The following is a 17994-nucleotide window of genomic DNA, read 5'->3' on the forward strand; positions in this document are numbered from 1 at the left end:
CCACTTAGAAGAATTTTATAATTTTAAACAAAACCAAAGGAATACCTTAGCTGAACATTCAATGACACAAAAAGGAACATATTAGTAAACTACCTTAGAATTTTTGTAAATATTAAAACATATCCTTGTGTAATATTTGAACAATTCACTAAAACGGGTTAACTGGGAAGTCAGTGATTTATTATGCCATATCTTATAAGGAAATACTTACAGTATAATTATGTCTCTAGAGGCATTGGCACTTAATGAAAACTCTTGACAATTAACTACTTTAAAGCCATATCCTTCACAGGGGTATCCACTGATTTCAATGGTTTCTATGTGAATCTGAAGCTGTCCTGTATTTTCTACTTTAAATGTTCTTTTCAATGTGAAATTTGGTTCTCTTAGTTTCAAACCTAAAGGAAAAAAATAAGGAGGATAGATAAATCTTACCATTACGTACTTCTGGTCAAGATTATAAATATTATTACTTATGAACTACTATATGTAAGAGATTAAAACTCACATACAAAGAGATGAGCCATTCTCAAGTTCTATCAGAAAGTACTTCACTCTGATATGTGATTTTAGATGGCAAAGTTATTAGCTTTACTTTCACGTTATACAGTGAGTATTGATACTTTAAATCAAACAACACTGAATACCATGACACAGGATTTCCTTAACATTGTAAATATTCATCACTAATAGACAGGTGTGTACATACATATTGTTTGTACATGTATGAATTATTTGCTGTTGAGGACAAATGCTGAGATTTGTGCCATTCTCATGATTAAGAATACTCATACTCACTGTCTATACAATCTTTTAACAATGCTTCTGTGATTTTGAAGCGCAAAGAACTTCCTGGACCCGGAAGCTTGCCTGCCACCCGCAAATTTTCAGTTGTTCCTTGTCCTTGGACCATCACAGCATCCATCACTGTCAAGTTATTTCTATGCAAACATAGGAATTGCAGATTTTTTCATTAAATTTGTATAATATTTTGATTTATAATATCTACCCTTACATTAAAAGGTACCACAAGAAATTAAATATTGAATTCTAAGGTAAAAATTTAAAGTTCCAAAGAGCAAGAATTATTCATTGTTAAAGCACACATGGTACACACAGGACAATACCACTCATGCTTCTGAGTGCTATAAGGACTTGGAAATAGTCAACCAACACTTATATCCCAGAACCTACCTGACTATGATTAGTGAAGAAACGGTTCTGTTGTGAATTGGAGTAAACTTTACTTTGACAGATTTCTTTTCTCCAGGCTTTAAAATTAGGTTTAAAATTAAATGTCGAGAGAGGCCCTCTGTAAATCCTGTTGAACTTTGCAGTGGATGAGCCTTGAAATCATTGTGTAAACAAATAGGAGTCATTAACATTAATTTTCTGGGAAACATTTTTCTTTCCTTAACCCCACCTAGAGCCCAGTACAGTTCTTCAAACTGATAATGCAAATAACTTTTTCTTCATGATTTCAACACTGGTAAGCTCATGATCAGAGCTTGGCAATCAGTGAGAAGACTTCATATTCTGCATTAAATTCAAAACTGAGCCTTCCTAGGTGACCCAAGTCCTCATGCTTGCATTAAGCATTTGTTTTTGTCACACATACTTTAAGCCTTCAATTCATTTTTTGAAAATAAAACAGTATGTTGAAATTGTTTTAAAGAAAATGAGTGAATGAAGAGCTCTGAAGGGAAAATGTGTAAAAATGTCACAATGAAATCCTACCCCCTTTGCACAACTAATGTATGCAAATGAATAAAATAAAATGAAGTAAATTCTTATAAAAATTTTTAAAGAATATAACAAACATATAAAAAAGATCATAAAACTAAGACAAATAGCAATGCATCAACACAAAGTATAACCAAAGCTCAATACCCATAGGTCCTCTTGCTGCTGCCCCTGGTCACAGCTGTCCCATTCTTCCTTTCCAGGGGAAACAATGGAAGGATTGAAGTATATGTTTTACTTGTAAAAATACTGCCAATTCATATCTCTTCTTGGATTTCAGTTTGAAAATTAGATACTTAATGATTTAAATTTGAGTATAGATTAGTTTAATACCTAAATATGACATTTTGATGGTCAGTTACAAATAATGTTGGAAAATACTTATTTTTAAATTAAAAACATAGTTCATACATGAAAATGTATTGTTTTGATTTTTACGATTAAGCATTTTGGGGAAAGGTTGGTAACATTTGACTTTAGCTACCCATAAGCTCCTCTTCATGGCTTGCTGATCCAAAGGGGAGTGAGTTCTGTACCCTCTTTTACTCCCCTAGGCAGAGTTAGGTCTGATATACATAGATGTATATACTTGCATTAGCTTGAATCCACATAGAGCAAATTTAAGAGTCAGTGTGCTTTATGAAGCACATTGCTCTTTATTGCTTCTAAAGTTAAAAAAAATTTTTTTTCTTTCACATCTAACATGTTCTGTCAAAACCAAAGTCCAGTAGGACAATATTACTCCCAAGTAGGTAGTGAATAAGTTCTAATACAAACTATTCTTGATATTTATATAATTACATACATTTCCAACAAATACTAGCTAATTTAAACTCTGATGAGTTGGGAAGCACTCCAGGATGTTGTGATTTTCCCAGGATATTGTTGACAGTTTCAATAGGTTTATAGCAATAATTCTCAAGGAGTAATTTAGCAATCCCTGATTATCTCAGAGATCCTTTCAAGGTATTCATGAAGTCAAAATCATTTTCATAAGAACATTGACAGACTATTTGCTTTTCACTGGGTTAATATTTATTTACATTAATAGCCCTCAAAAGCAATGGAGATAACTGTGCTGACTCTTCAGTGTGAATCAAGGCAGTAGTGTCAAACTTCACTAGTAGCTACTCTATGCTTCCCTGCCATGCATTTGTACAAGTGGAGAAAAAAAAGTCCTCAGTGAAGCAATATATGAAGCATGCATAAAGCACTCCTTCAGCACAATGAAGTTCCATGTTGTGTTGAAAGGCTACTTGAGGTACAAGTAGCTACTTTGCTTATAAAACTCTTATGAATGTCCAAAAGAATGGCTGACAGCCAAGTTATGGTCATTCAGACTGGAGTATTTAGCAGGCATTTTGGGGAAAATAAGGCATTGAGTACCTTTGAGGGAAATAACTGCAGTATTAGTTGTTAATGAATCAGCTTTTAAGAAAAATTTAGTATTTTCGATAATGTCATCCCAACCCGTTAGCTGATTACTTTCTAATGTTGAGAAGTCAAAAACTTAGCAGAGTAAGACTGGTGGCTACATTAAAGAATAAGGTTGGTGTGAGTATTACAGTGAACCAATATTTTTCCTATAACTGTATGATATAGTGATTTGACTGTAATGGTACAACTAAGTTACTCTTTGTTTTTATAATTACATGTAAGTATTAGGTCAGATTCTCACCACATATTTTAATTTAAACAATGTATCGTGAGAGACTGAATGAGACAGAGCCTAATTACTTAATGGAACCATTAGAGATATTTGCAAAACTGTAAAGCAATTCATTCTTGAAAATGGAAGTCTTTAAAAAATATAGCTAGTTTTCATTTTATGTATCTATGTTAAAGATAAAAGATTTATTAATTTAAATGAATGAAATCAGCATTTTAAACATCTTAGTTTTCATTTCCAGTATGATAAAATATCAATAATAGATGTAATCGATATAGAAAAAAAATCCTCTCTTGGCTCCTTAATAATTTCAAGACTGTAAGGGAGTCCTTAAAAACAAATATTTTGAGAACCACAGTTCTATAACACAGTTGAAAACTGGCATAGACTTTACACTATTCTCATCTTAGGACCTCCCCTAGAATTTCTTATTTAGAATACATTCCTAGCTAGTCTGCAGGGACTAAAAGTCATTCTTTTTCCTATCTACTGCCTAGTTCAGTGCATTGTACTTTACAAACACTACTCATATGAGAAAAAAAAAGCAAGCACTAGCTTATAAAAATAGAGGAAATGAAATTATGGTTGAGCCTTTTCTTTTGGTTGGTTGTCAGGCTTGAACTCTAAGCTTGGTCGCTGTCCCTGTGTTCTTCAGCTTAAGGCTAGTACTCTACTACTTGAGCCACAACCCCACTTCTGGTTTTCTGGTGGTTAACTGGAGATAAGAGTCTCATGGACTTTCCTGTCCAGGCTGGCTTGAACTGTGATCCTCAGATCTCAGCCTCCTGAGTAGCTAGGATTATAGGCATGAGCCACTGGTGCCCAGCGAGCCTTCTTAATAACCTCCAATAATAGTTTGTTACCTTTGCATTTTATGGATGGGAAAAGCAGGCACAAGAGAAAAGGCCTGAGACTAGAATTCAGAACTCTCAACTTCAGCCTAGTGTTCCATCCATTACAACATGAAACTATAGAAAACACCACAATATCTCAAGACCTAATAAGCAACACCTCAGCAGCAATGATCCTGTGGTGCAATGGTAAGGATCACTGTTCTGGAATCTGAGAAAAACAGATTTGAATTGGGCTCTGAGCAGAAAAGGCAGGGAGGCCAAAAAACCCTTGCTAGTCTTCAGGGGCTTTAGTTCCTAGCTGTAACTTCCTGACTTATCCACACTCTTCTCATCAAGGCCTTACACAACAGTGATTAGAAGTTGCTCAGCCTGAATGATAGGAAACAGTTTAGTTCTTAGAACAATTCAGCCTATGCGTTAATTTAGTGCAAGATTATCTACTGAGTAAAAACCAAGTATAAGGCCACACCAACTATGAAAACAGCCAGTACAGACCTCATATTGATGGAGCTTACAATTCTACTAAAAGCATAAAGAAAGAAATTAAAGAACTAAATTCAATATTTTGAGGTTTAAACTTCACTTATGATGTCAGGTAGTTAAGACAAACCTCCAAGGATTTAGTGTTTCACACCAACCAAGAGCAACCATCTTAGTATGCCCTGCCTTGATTTAAATCCCACCCACTTTTCTCTATTTGCCTTTCAATTACTGGATTGTTTCACCTAGTTCAGTAACTTGCCCTTCAACCAAATTTATAAGGGCAGTCCATAGGTTTCCTTCACATTTTCTGCAGTCATATTACAAAATACTATGAAACTTTAATACTTACAGTGTTTCTGTAGACTTGGAATTCTAGTGTTCTCAAATCTATCTTTGCCACCTTACTCAAGTTAAACCTGAAATAAAAAAAAGTACGCATGTCTTCATTAACAACATTATAATTAAAGGGATTATGGAATATTGGTCAAGTTTATGCTTTACTTATAAATTAGCTTTTGGAAGGTTTGGGAATCAACAATGTAACATTGATAATCTTTAAAATATTAAGGACCACAGTCTATAATTAGTATCTTGTTTGCCTTTTTTTTGTGTCAGTTATGGGGCCTGAACTCTGGGCCTGGCAACTGTACCTTCACTCTTCAGCTCAAGACTAGCGTTCTACTTAAGCCACAGCATCACTTCCAGCTTTTTCTGCTTATATGGTGCTGAAGAATTGAACACAGGGCCTCATGCATGCAAGGCAAACACTCTACCACTGAGCCACCTTCCCAGCCCCATTTTTTACTTATTTTTATAAATGAAAATACTGGAACATTCTCAGACACTTAAAAAAAATTTGTTAGGAGGGAGTTCCACACTGCCTTAAATTGAACCTTTTCTAAATGCTTTAATGCAGAAACAGCTGTTTTCCTCAGTACCTTTAAAGCAACTTTACAGATTCAGAATCTATATTAAAAACATCGATTACTATATTACCTACAATAAAGCTTTAAATGTGTAATCAAAACTATGGAGAATAATTTTGATTAACTAAAGTAATGCTTACCTTGAGACTAACTTATCTACAAAGACTGAAGGGTTGGAATATAAAGCCAGAGGAATAAACTGAACATAGACAGGAACATCTGCAGGGTTTTCTAAGGTAATCTCTTCTTCCTTAAACAATGCAGCAATACAAAAGGTAAAGATTTTTAGAGTTAAAAGTAACTCCTTTATAATCCTATATATTTTTTTAATTTTTTTTATTGTAAAGATACTATACAGAGGGTTACAGTTACATGAGTGAGGTAATGAGTACACTTCCTCTTGAACATTGTTACCCCCTCCATTGTTTTCCCCCTACCATCCCCTCCCTCCCTCCCTTCCCCAAGGTTCTTTTTTTTTTTTTTTTTGATTGTGATAATCCTATATTTTTAAAACCAAACATTACTTTGAATACTTACTGAAGAGCAGTTTGTATTAGTGAGTGGGAACTTCAAGAACCGGGATGAGTCAAGAATGGAAGGCCAGGATAGCTCAGCAGTGATTTTTGATACTATATTTTTTTGAAGGTCTGTATTTACTTCAAATATAGCACTCAACCTAGAAAAACAATTTGTAAGAAACTGTATCAAAATGAAATATTTGAGCTTTGCAAACACAAGAAATTTTACCAAACTTGTATATTTAAGAAAGTTTATTCTGGCCCTGAAAAAAAATGCAACAGTTTATTCAGACTCGTTATTTTACTAATGATTTTACTAGATGATGCCATTATTTTGTCAAAAAGAATTGCTAACTTTTTTTTGAACTCAGAGCTCATGCTTGCTATGTAGATGACCTACCACCTGAACTAGCTCAACATCTTTTTGTGTTGGTTATTTCCAAGTTAGAGCCTTCATGCCTTTTACTTGTGCTTTTCTGTGTCAATAGGGATTATGGGTAGGCACTACTGGACTTGGACATTGGTTGAGACAGAATCACTTGAACTTCTTTTTGCCTAGGCTGGCCTTGGACTACATGTAATCCCACATCTCTGCCTCCCAAGCAGACCTGAGTTGTTTTTGTAAAGGAGGACAAATTTGAATAGTTTTAATAGCATTAGTGCAATCTTATAAGTCTTGAAAAAAATTTAAAGTATAAATTCCATAAGAAAGTCTGGATTGTATTAGATGTAATATTTAGAAAAGGCAAGATAAACAACTTGGGGAGGTAGGGGTAAGGAAAGTAGGAGAAAATTGAGGGAAAGGGTAACAAGGTTGATAAGAAATGTACTCATTACCTTACTTATGTAACTGAAACCCCTCTGTACATTACCTTGACAATAAAAAAGAGAAAAAAAAGAAAAGGCAAGATAATATGCAGATAACACGATACTGTACGGAACTAAAGGATCTTACATGACTAGGGTAAAGATCTAGCTACCCACAGCAGGGTGCCAAGAGTATTTTCAGTAGAACTATTAAAAGGCAATGCCCTGCCTGGCATAGGGATTTCCTTCTTTGATATAAAACCTAAACAAAATCCTCATGTGCAACAAAGATATCAGCTAAAAAAAGTAAAACAAGAAGGTTTGAGACAAATGAAAGTTTCATTAATATTGTGGATTTCATTTATTTCCATACTTCCAAGTGTTGATAAGCTAGTTGTTTAAGACTCAGAACACATTTATAAATGAGGCTAAGGATCAAATACCAAAGTCCACTTAAAGTAATAAATCAGTTTAATGAATGGCAAGAGTAGAGGCTTTGTTAAGACTAGCAGAAAAACTTCCCTGTAACATGCACATTGACAAGATAATACAAAGGCAAGGAAAACATTACATTCACTACGATAGTGGCATAGGGAGCCAGAACCTAGGTTTGGCAGTGGGATGTTGGGTAGGTGTTTGGTGGTAGGTAAAGAGGCTCCCTGGTTGCTGAGCCTAGGGCAGCACTGTGAGTTACTCCTTCTTTTTTTTGGGGGGGAGGGGTCCGGTCGTGGGGCTTGAACTCTGGGCCTGGGCACTGTCCCTCAGCTCTTCAGCTCAAGGCTAGCGCTCTACCACTTGAGCCCCAGCGCCACTTCTGGCTTTTTCTTTTTGCTTATGTGGTGCTAAGGAATCGAACCCAGGGCCTCATGCATGCAAGGCAAGTGCTCTACCACTGAGCCACCTTCCCAGCCCCTCATTGTTAACTATATATTAAAACTTGGGAGACTGCCTCTACTTTTTAGTGTGTACTGTGGAAACACAGGACACAAAGCAGTGTTTTAATCAGTGATCTCTTTTCAAGGCTAGAAGTATCTGTATATTTATTTTAATCATTTAAAAAGCTTAGTTTTTGGGGCTTAGCTTTCTTTTGCCTTAAGAAAATGTTTCATAGGGTTGGGAAGGTGGCTCAGTGGTAGAGTTCTTGCCTTGCATGCTCGAGGCCCTGGGTTCGATTCCTCAGCACCACATAAGCAAAAAGAAAAAAGCCGGAAGTGGCGCTGTGGCTCAAGTGGTAGAGCGCTAGCCTTGAGCTGAAGAGCTGAGGGACAGCGCCCAGGCCCAGAGTTCAGGCCCCATGACCGGACCCAAAAAAAAAAAAAAAAAAGAAAATGTTTCATAGTAGATAGGTAAAACAAACTCTTGGGTTCAACTACAATGGTTTGAGAATTTTTAGTGATTTAAGCTAGAATATATAAATTCTGACAAATATATTTCAAATTTTGCAGCTGAGAACCTTTTATGTAATATTTTATGCAATATTGCCACTTTTTCTAGACAAATATTTTTCTGAAGTATATGAACAGCTTCCTATAGTACCAAGTAAGTATTGAATACAGGTGTACTGCTTTGCTATTAGTACATTTTCTACATGCTAAAAACACAATGGAGAGCCATTTGAAGGGCCCTATATGGCTTGCCACAGCCAGAACTTTCAGACAGGAGGAGGACTTTCCACAAGAGACAAGACACTTGGGTCTCCAGCTGTGGAGTAAATGAAGCTTGCCTTTCAGAGGTCAGTGTCAAGTAAAAGCTTTTCTCATGCAAGGGATATATCTAAGATGAACTCTGTAGTTAAGCTACAGAAAGACAACTTCAAGTAATGTCTTTGGTAAGACACTGTAATCCTGGATACGCAGGCTAAGATCTGAGGATCGCAGTTTAAAGCCAGCCTGGGTAGGAAAGTCAGTGAAACTCTATCTCCAATTAACCATAAAAAGACAGAAGTGGAGCTGTAGCTTAAGTGGTAGAGCAGAAAAGTTCAGGGACAGTATTCAGGCCCAGAATTCAAAACTCAGGACTGGCAACAAAAAGCCCTGTTTGATTTTATAGAAAAGTACCGTAAGGAGTGGAGAAAAGAGAAAAATGGGTAGTGTATACCTTTCTAAATAACATACAATGATATTGATAATTTAAGATATGTCGCTAATAACTCTCTGAAGATTAGACCTATTTTCTTTTTAAAAAATCATATATATATATTTGTGTTATTTTTAAGGAGCTGTATAAAGGATTTGCCATTCAACAAAAGCTTATGACTATGATGCATCTTGATCAATATCACTCCTTTCAACATTCTTACCCATTCCTTTCAAGTCACCCTTCCCTCATTTTTCTTAATTTTGTAGGATATACACTGAATTTTTGACTGTACATTCTCTACCTTCTCTTCATTCTTCTACTCCCCCTTCCCTTTCCTATAAACCTATTAAAGACCTGTTTTTTTGGTGTTTATCTTGTTGAACTACGATTTAACCTTTCTAAAGGATTATATTGCTTGAGCTCCCCTAAATCTATTGTATTTCAGTTAATACATTTGCATACCACCCAAAGTATTTACTTGCTAGTGCTCTACCACTTAAGCCAGAGCACAACTTCTGTGTTTCTGGTGGTTTATTGGAGATAAGAGTCTCACAGACTTTCTTGTCTGGGCTGGCTTTGAACTGTGATCCTCAGATCTCAGCCTCCTGAGTAGGCAGGATTAAGGCATGAGCCACCGGCACCTGGCTCTTTATTTATATTTTTATAAACTAATTCTGACTTCCACATATGAGAGAAAACTTTCAACCTTTGTCTCTCTAGGCCTGACTCACTTAACATAATTTTTTCCAGGTTCTCCCATTTCATTGCAAATGATGCAATATTATTCTTTCTAATGGATGAATAAAATTCCACTGGGTATATATACCACATTCTCTTGATTCATTTGTCCATTGAGGGACAGCTGGGCAGATTCCCTATCTTGGCTATGGTGAAAAATGTTGCAATAAATATGGTTGTGCTGGTAGTTTACTATATCCTAGATTGTACTCTTTTGGATAACTGCCCAAGAGTGGCATTACTGGATCATATGGTAGTTCTATATTTACTTTTTTGAGATGCCTCCATACTGTTTTACAGAAAGGTTGAATAAGTTTACAGTCACGCCAACAGTGTATTAGGGCTCCTTTTTAACCTATATCCATGCCAGCATCTGTTATTTGTATTCTTGGTAATGGCCATTCTAACTGGGTGAGGTGAAATCTCAGTGTTATTCTGATTTCCATTTCCTTTATTAGGCCTAGTTTCTCAGCTGTAAAGTAATTAATATACAAGTACAGTGACATTTAGAATGCAAGATCAACTGGGATATTTCAAATCTGTGAAGATTTATACTAAATAAAGCACTTACCTATGACCTGAATTTTCCTTTATTGCCATCCATGCTTTGAATAAGCTTTGATGAGAATCCCAGTCAGCCTCCCACATATCTTCCTGCATAGCCACCCCGGGCTGTACTTTGGGTTCAGCTAAAACAAGGAAACACAAGTAATGACACACTTATAGTGGATATAGTTGTATACCTATTATCTACTTTGCAATTTTCCTTCAAATAACTTCTACAGTACCCAGATACAAGGACTTTAACAATGACAGCCTTTAATTAAATAAATATTTTGGGAGCTTGGGTGTGTTGGTACTGTATATGCCTATAATCCCAGTTACATGGGAAGTATTAGGTGAGAGGATCACAGTCCAAGGTTGATTGTAAAAATGTGAGACACTATCAAAAAAATAATTAAAAGGGAAAAAAGAGTATTTTGTGGGCAATGAGGAATCAGGGAGAGCAAGATACTCACTTTTGGATAGAAATGGCAAACCAATATAGCAATGATCCCCACACTGTAGCCCAGGATCAAAATAAATATTTGCAATCTATAAAGAGACACAGGAGAACTATGAATCCCTAATCCACAGAAAGACACAATAACAAGCTGTTAATGGGTATGATTTCTCAAATACATTTCAAACCTTTGACTTTTTTCCTGGTTCCAAGTCTTCTCTATTACCCCGTAATCGTTTGTAGTAAAATCGCACATCTTCTGATAAAGATTTTATTTGCTGTATCTTTACCTTCTGTGAGAAGGAATTCATAATATTTAAACTTTGATGAACTATTTTCCCCTGAAGGAAAACAAACAAACAAACTCAGTCACATATGGTTAAATTTTCTTAAGATCACATAGTTATTATGCAGAAAATAAAGAGATCATTATTTTTTTAAAAAAACAATGAAGTCAAGAGTTCAATATATAATCAGAGCAAAGTAGAATGGCAGGAAGGTGAAAGTTTACTTAAGAACAAACTAAAATTGATGGAGATATATTGTAATTCAAAATGTGTATTTTTAAAGAGCTACCTTGAATTTAGGTTTTACTGTATGTACTTTTTCAATGTTTTGATTCTTCTAATCTATTATGTTGTCTCTCACAGGTTACATAAGAGAGATTGTTTTTACATCTCTGAGTCCATTTCCCATTCTAGACAGTAAAACTTTTGAAGAAGGGTGTGTATGTTTGTTTGTTTCTTTTTTTGTGCTTGTACTAGAGCTTGAACTCAGGATCTGGCACTGTCCCTTATATTTTCACGCCAGGCTGGTACTCTATAATTTTAGCCACAGTTACATTTTTGGCTTTTGGTAATTTAATTATAGATAAGAGTCTCTCAGGCTTTCCTGCCTGGGCTGGCTTCAAACTGCAATCCTCAGATCTCAACTTCTTGAGTAGTCAGGATTACAGGTATGAGCCACAGGCACCCAGCAGGAAGGGGGATTTTCTTATTCCTCTTAATGTCTTCTAAAAGAGCTAGTCCAATACATTATTTTATAATAAATGATTAAGAAAGAAAAACTGAATTTCCTGTTGAATTCTAGAAATGCAGAGGCAAAGGCAAACTTAACAAGAAAGTCTATAAATTAAGTGTCTTACTGGAAAAGCAGAGGGAAGAACCATATGCTTAGGGAAACAGGTTAGAGAGCCCACTGCAATCACAGCCTTCACAGGAATAGTTAGGATCTGTAAAGTGAAAAGACAGACCACCATTTGTCAGTGTTTAAGTCTGATAATGAGCTTAACAATTACTACATTATTCTAGGGATTGAAAAATAAAGCTCATTTTGGGACCTGAACTGGCAATGACCAATTCAAAACCAATATTAAAATTGCCCTGAGTACTATTTAATAAACTGTTCAATGTTTCCATAAAATATATTGAAATACAATAAATTTCCATGTACCATTCAGTCATTCATTGAAAACATACTTAATAAGACTAAATAATGGGAAAATGCAGATAGATTTTAAAAATATAGCTATTTTGTAGGTTAATTTCAAAAAGAAAATTATACTCCTGAAATGATGTAAAACTTCAGCAGTTTCTATCTATATATAGCTCTCTATTTTTTTGTACACAGAAATAGATATCAACTCAATTTTTTTAAAAGTTGAACATTCTGGAGTTGAAATCTCAATTAACAATCCATTACAAATGAGTTAGAAATGAAGTGATACTAGAGGATATTTATTCTTACTTCATCCATGCAACAAAAATCTGTCTTAACTTTGAAATGTAATTTTATAATTTCTTTTTATTTCTGGTGATACAGGGATTTGAATTCAGGACCTCAAGTTTGCTTGGCTTATTTGCTTGACTGGTACTCTACTTCTGGGTCTTCAGACCAGTTTGCCTGTTTGCCTGTTATTTTTATAGATTAGGTCACAGACTTTTCTGCACAGGCTAGTTTAAACTTTGATCCTCCAAATCTCAGCCTCTGGGTTGCTAGGATTTCAGGTGCCAGTCATTCTTGTCTGGCTTACTTCTACATCTGAATGAATAGAAAGTATGAATTCCTCTCTTTTGGACTTAATTGACACATTACCAATGAATTACCTATTAAATGAAAAGTTCTGTTTATTCTGCAGTTAGATTTCTTTCATGAGGAGGTTGTGCATATTAAATATGTAGGGGGATAAAGACAGCAACTTGTTGAATTTACCTCTCTTCCCAAAATGCTTTTAAATGTTAAATTAAAAATGTTTATATTGTAGAAATAAATCCATAAAAGAGAAATACAACCATTCAAACCTAAGGATGTAAACTCAAGAAAGAGTCTATTATAAAAAGGAGCTCAATGATTTGTTTGCGCTTTGACTTAAAATGACTCCTATAATTATCAACTCTGAGAATTCAAGTTAAAGAATGGTTTTCCTACTTTGCCCTCTTTTTTTAAAATTGTCAAACAGGACAATTATGACGACAGGAAGAATTGTAGACATGTAACTCTAAAGTCCTGTAAGAGGTTGTAACCATCTGGTGAGGTTCTAACAGAGTAATTCTGAATGCACTAAGGGCATTTTTCTAAGGTAGTATTTTTATTTAGAAGTTTCAGTTTTATCAGAAAAAAAATCACATCAATCTTCCAAAAATGACTCAGAAGTTCAGTTTTCAGGATATGAAATGAGTATATTTAGATCTGTTTCCTGTAAAAATAAGGGGCTCTAGAAATATTTACAGTTCTTATGTATCAGTTGAAATGAACAAAAATATAAAAAGGACTGAATTGTTCAGACCCCCAGTAAGGCCCTTACCTCATAGTCTGTGGTGATCTGTATGGCTCCATCATGAATCCCTTCTAGTTTTTTTGCATTAAGTTTGACTCTAAATACTGCAAAATATCCTGATGCTAGTATTACCTGTATGTAGTAGAAGTAACATTCATTATCTCTGAAAGTTTAAGTTTCCTATAAAAGTGAAAAGGAAGGCTAGAATGATAGAACTACTTTCTAAATCTTAATATATGCTAGTATGAAACTGAAACACTACATCATGTATAAACATCTAAAGTAATATCCATTCCTTGATAATTACACCATGTTCCACACAGAATACTGGCTTCAGAAGGAGCAGTCAGATTGCCACCTGTCAAGTCAGGAGAGGTGTGGGCCTCTTGCCAGCAGAGCTCCTGATTTGACTTTCCCTTTTCTGTGTGACCAAAGTAAGTGAAGGCTGAAGAGCTCACCAGCTAAGTCACATTAGTGACAAGTACATACACAGTTATTTCTGCTTCAGATTCTCATGGTAACTCTAATGTTGTTTAACTGGCTTTATTTATGTTAAGGTTTGTCATATTAAAAACCTCAAATTGTGACATTCCATGGAAGCACAGTTTTTAACAAAGGACAAATAAACATAAGAACATGCACTTTCCTTTTTGTAACATTACTTCCAAGAACTTCTATTCTAACCTAAAGATGAGATATATTTGACAGGAGGTAGTCCTAATAATTCTTTTATCAGCAGGTCTCCACTCTATGAGTTCCTTTTTTTCTATAGTGATGAGGGAAGAGAGTGAGCTGCTTTTCTTCTTTAGTGTTCTTAGTATCAAATTATGTATGTTTATCAGAGTAAAAGTATACAGGGACCAATTTTTGCTTCCATGTTTGATACTTTCTTCTTGTTAATACAGAAAACCTTCAAGACCGTTTTCACACAATTGACTGATTGAAAAACATTCTTCCAAATATTCAGGGAACTTTTGTTTTCTCGGTACACACAAGGGTTATTTAGTACCTATGGGAATTTCTCCTGTAATGATACCGTGTTACATAAAGATAATGACATTTTGCTTCCCATGCAACTTGTTACAATAAGGTTGACCAACCCTATCGGAGTTCAGAGGGCTGATGTAGATTATCTGTAAAGTCCTTTCAATATCTCATAACCAATGTTATTAAGAATTACATAACATATTAAAGTATGCAACACAGTAATGGTCTTTTATTTGCAGTTTAGACATCCATTCTTTTTTTTTTTTTTACTTTGATGGTACTAGGGTCTTGAACTTAGGGACTTGGGCTTACTATGCAGGTAGTGAGCTATGCCCTTAGTTATTTATCAGGTAAGATCTGATGTTTGTGCCTGGGTGGTCTTTGATCCTTTTACCTGTACCTCCTAAGTAGATGGGATCACAGATGTGTGCCATTGTGTCCTGCTTATTTGTTAAGATGATGGTCTCACTAACTTTTTTTTTTGTATGTTTTTTATTGTACAAATGCTGTACAGATGGGTTACAGTTACATGAGCAAGGTAATGAGTACATTTCCTATTGAGCATTGCTGCCTCCTTTGTTTTCCCCTACCATCCCTTCCTTCCCAGCTCCACAACTACCTACTCCCCCACTCCTGAAGTTGTAAAGTTCATTTTCAACATAGTGTTTTGTACATCTCATTGTCACTAACTTTTAGTTTTAGGCATCCATATTATTATCAGTTAACAGTAAGAAAGCGTACTTACTGATGACTGGTCGGATAAGGAAGATTTTTCCAACTCTGGAAGGCTTGAAATTATTGTAGTTCTATTGCCTCTTTCTGTAGCTATAAGTTCTATTGATAAACCATCTCCTATGATATGCCAACTTTTTATAGCCAACTATAAAAAGAGAAAACATGGAAGTGATTATCACAACACAAGTATAAAACCCTTAAGTGTAATTTAGAATAAAAACAATTTTTTTTACCTCAATTGGATTGCTGTTTATAATCGCAAATAAAATGTTACTTGCTTCTGTAGCACTCAGTACTCCAAAATCTATGAAACGTTCTTCTATTTTGGGAGGTAACACAAAGTACTAGAATGAGATAAAGGAACTGAATTAAATATACAGCTATCTTTGTGTTATAGCATGTTATCAAAAGGAAGTGATTATAGTAAGATTAGAGTTTTTACTTTTTTTTTTTTTGCCAGACCTGGGGCTTGAACTCTGGGCCTGGGCACTGTCCTTGAGCTTTTGTGCTCAAGGCCAGTGTTTGACCACTTGAGCCACAGCTTCACTTCTGTCTTTTTGTGGTTAACTGGAGATGAAAGTCTCACTTTTCTGCCAGTGTTGGCTTCAAACCAAGATCCTCAAATCTCAGCTTTATGAGTAGCTATCTTATAGGCATGAGCCACTGGAGCTCGCAATTTCTACATTTAATGTATAAATACATACAGAGATAAAACACAATTAAGAACTTTGTACTAATACAATCTTCTGACCAACTAGGAATGGAAACTGCTTCTCAACAAAGCAGCCACTTCTCCTCTGAAGTTACACAAAAGAAAGAGGCTAAATACTGGGAAAGATTACATGGAACCCCTGGTGATTAAGCAAAAAAACAAAAACAAAAACCTGTGGTCTCAGTGGACACTCACATATGAATTATGAAACAAAATATGAAGGACTGGGATAATAATTAGACTCCCTTCAATTCTATGATTGTTAGGCCAATGAGCCCCCTTCCCAAAGCTTACTATGCTACTTCCCCCCTTCCACAGCTTGGCATGCTCCCTTCCTAGGCAACACTAGGCTCATTTAGTAAAGGCAGTAAATAATCAGCCTCCAACCCCCTCTACCTTGAGATGGCACTTCTCTGAGGCAGCTACCACCATATAAGGCAGCAAGAGCCCCTTAGAGTGACCTTCAGGTCTGGGCAGCTACAGGGCCCCTTACTACTGGTGCAGCAGCCATAAATCCTAGTCTGCCATGATGAAGCCCCTGGTCCACGTGTTCACACTCGGGTCTCCGCCTCCTAGCCCCTCGTAGCTCCAGTAGGTTATATAGGTCACCTCAGACAATAGCCTGCACTTTCTCACTCCTCTCTTGTGAGAAGGGGTCTTTCCGGTCCCTTTGCTGGCAATATAACTTTTCTTTGTTTTTTTGTACCTGGATGTCTGCATGGTTTTCTGGCAAAGTCTAATTTACTCTAACAATGATACTAATTGATGTTGACTTGCTGGAGCATTACATATGTCCTATCATACCTTTAAACTTTCCCAATAGCTTTATGCCTTATCTGAAGTTGTTTCATTGTTTGCCCTCATAACATCCAGATTTTTTTCCCCTGGTTCATTTTTCCATACTAGGAGGACATTTATTCTTCCTTCTGTATTGTATTTGCATAACTCTTTCCTAATGTATATACTTGCTTAATCCTTACTTCCATTTTTCATTGGTTGTTGTTTGGTACTTCCTGACTTTGGTCATTTCTTCCCTACAAAATTGCCTCTTTAACCTTCCTTATGCATCTTTTTTCTATTATTTATTCCATTTAGTTTTTTTTTTTTTTTTTAGATTTCCCATCATTGCAACAATTCAAAAGCAAAACCAAGAGAAAGCAGAATGTGAGAAACACTTAAATGGAGTTTGTAACTAGAGGAAGTAACTGTATTATAAGGAGAGATGAATCAATGACAGCTGAAATATACTAAGAAGGAAAATTCCACAAGTAAACAATTCATCAGGTTTCCAAGTGCATGCCATTCTGCATAGTGCAACAAAATCTTGTGTTATCCTGGTTTGGGATGTGAATTATTCCTTTCTCCAACATTTCTGTGCTATACATACTATTCATTTGTCAGTTACTAGCTATTCGAGCTATTTGCCTGTTGTTGTGTTACTGTACCTGTGTTTAAGAAACTCTTATTTTGCAGTGTTTCTAGCAATTCAAATATGAAAAAGAGAAACCATAAAGTATTTCCTTAAGCTGAATGCCAGTGGCTCATGCCTGTAATCCTGGCTATTGAGGAGGCTGAGATCTGAGTTCTGTAATCTGAGGCTCATGCTTTGAAGCCAGCTTGGGCAGGAAAGTCCATGAGACTCTTAAACTACTCAGAAAAAGCCAAAAGTGCTGAAGCTCAAGTGGTAGAGCACTAGCTTTGAGCACAGAGAAGCTCAGGGACAGGCCCTGAATTTCAAGCTCCAGGACCAGCAAAAAAAAGTATTTAAGTGAAAAAGCAATAATAATTTAATTACAATATATTGTTATAAATCCTAGTTTATTATTTATTCTTAATTTCTTTTTTTTTTGGGTGCCAGTCCTGGAGCTTGAATTCAAGGCCTGGGCACTGTCTCTGAGCTTTTCTTTTGCTCAAGGCTACCACTCTAACCACTTGAGCCACAGTGCCACTTCTGCCTTTTCTGT

The 17994-nt window shown here is 35.7% G+C and overlaps 1 protein-coding gene across 1 annotated transcript in view; it reads right to left on the reverse strand.

Annotated features, from left to right (window-relative positions):
- The window catches only part of Tmem131 (transmembrane protein 131), a 192035-nt gene that overhangs the window by 39559 nt on the left and 134482 nt on the right, over positions 1-17994 (reverse strand). The window contains exons 16-28 of the mRNA XM_069988476.1: positions 15552-15662; positions 15329-15463; positions 13624-13728; positions 11965-12051; positions 11009-11161; positions 10837-10912; positions 10389-10506; positions 6213-6351; positions 5816-5925; positions 5099-5165; positions 1195-1346; positions 799-941; positions 212-398 (exon numbers count right to left, since the gene is read on the reverse strand). Coding sequence (XP_069844577.1) covers positions 212-398; positions 799-941; positions 1195-1346; positions 5099-5165; positions 5816-5925; positions 6213-6351; positions 10389-10506; positions 10837-10912; positions 11009-11161; positions 11965-12051; positions 13624-13728; positions 15329-15463; positions 15552-15662 — 1583 coding nt within the window. The remainder of the gene's footprint in view (positions 1-211; positions 399-798; positions 942-1194; positions 1347-5098; positions 5166-5815; positions 5926-6212; positions 6352-10388; positions 10507-10836; positions 10913-11008; positions 11162-11964; positions 12052-13623; positions 13729-15328; positions 15464-15551; positions 15663-17994) is intronic.

Source organism: Dipodomys merriami, unplaced genomic scaffold (assembly GCF_024711535.1).
Source record: "Dipodomys merriami isolate MVZ:Mamm:240054 unplaced genomic scaffold, mDipMer1.0.p SCAF_36, whole genome shotgun sequence".
NCBI classification, from domain to species: domain Eukaryota; kingdom Metazoa; phylum Chordata; class Mammalia; order Rodentia; family Heteromyidae; genus Dipodomys; species Dipodomys merriami.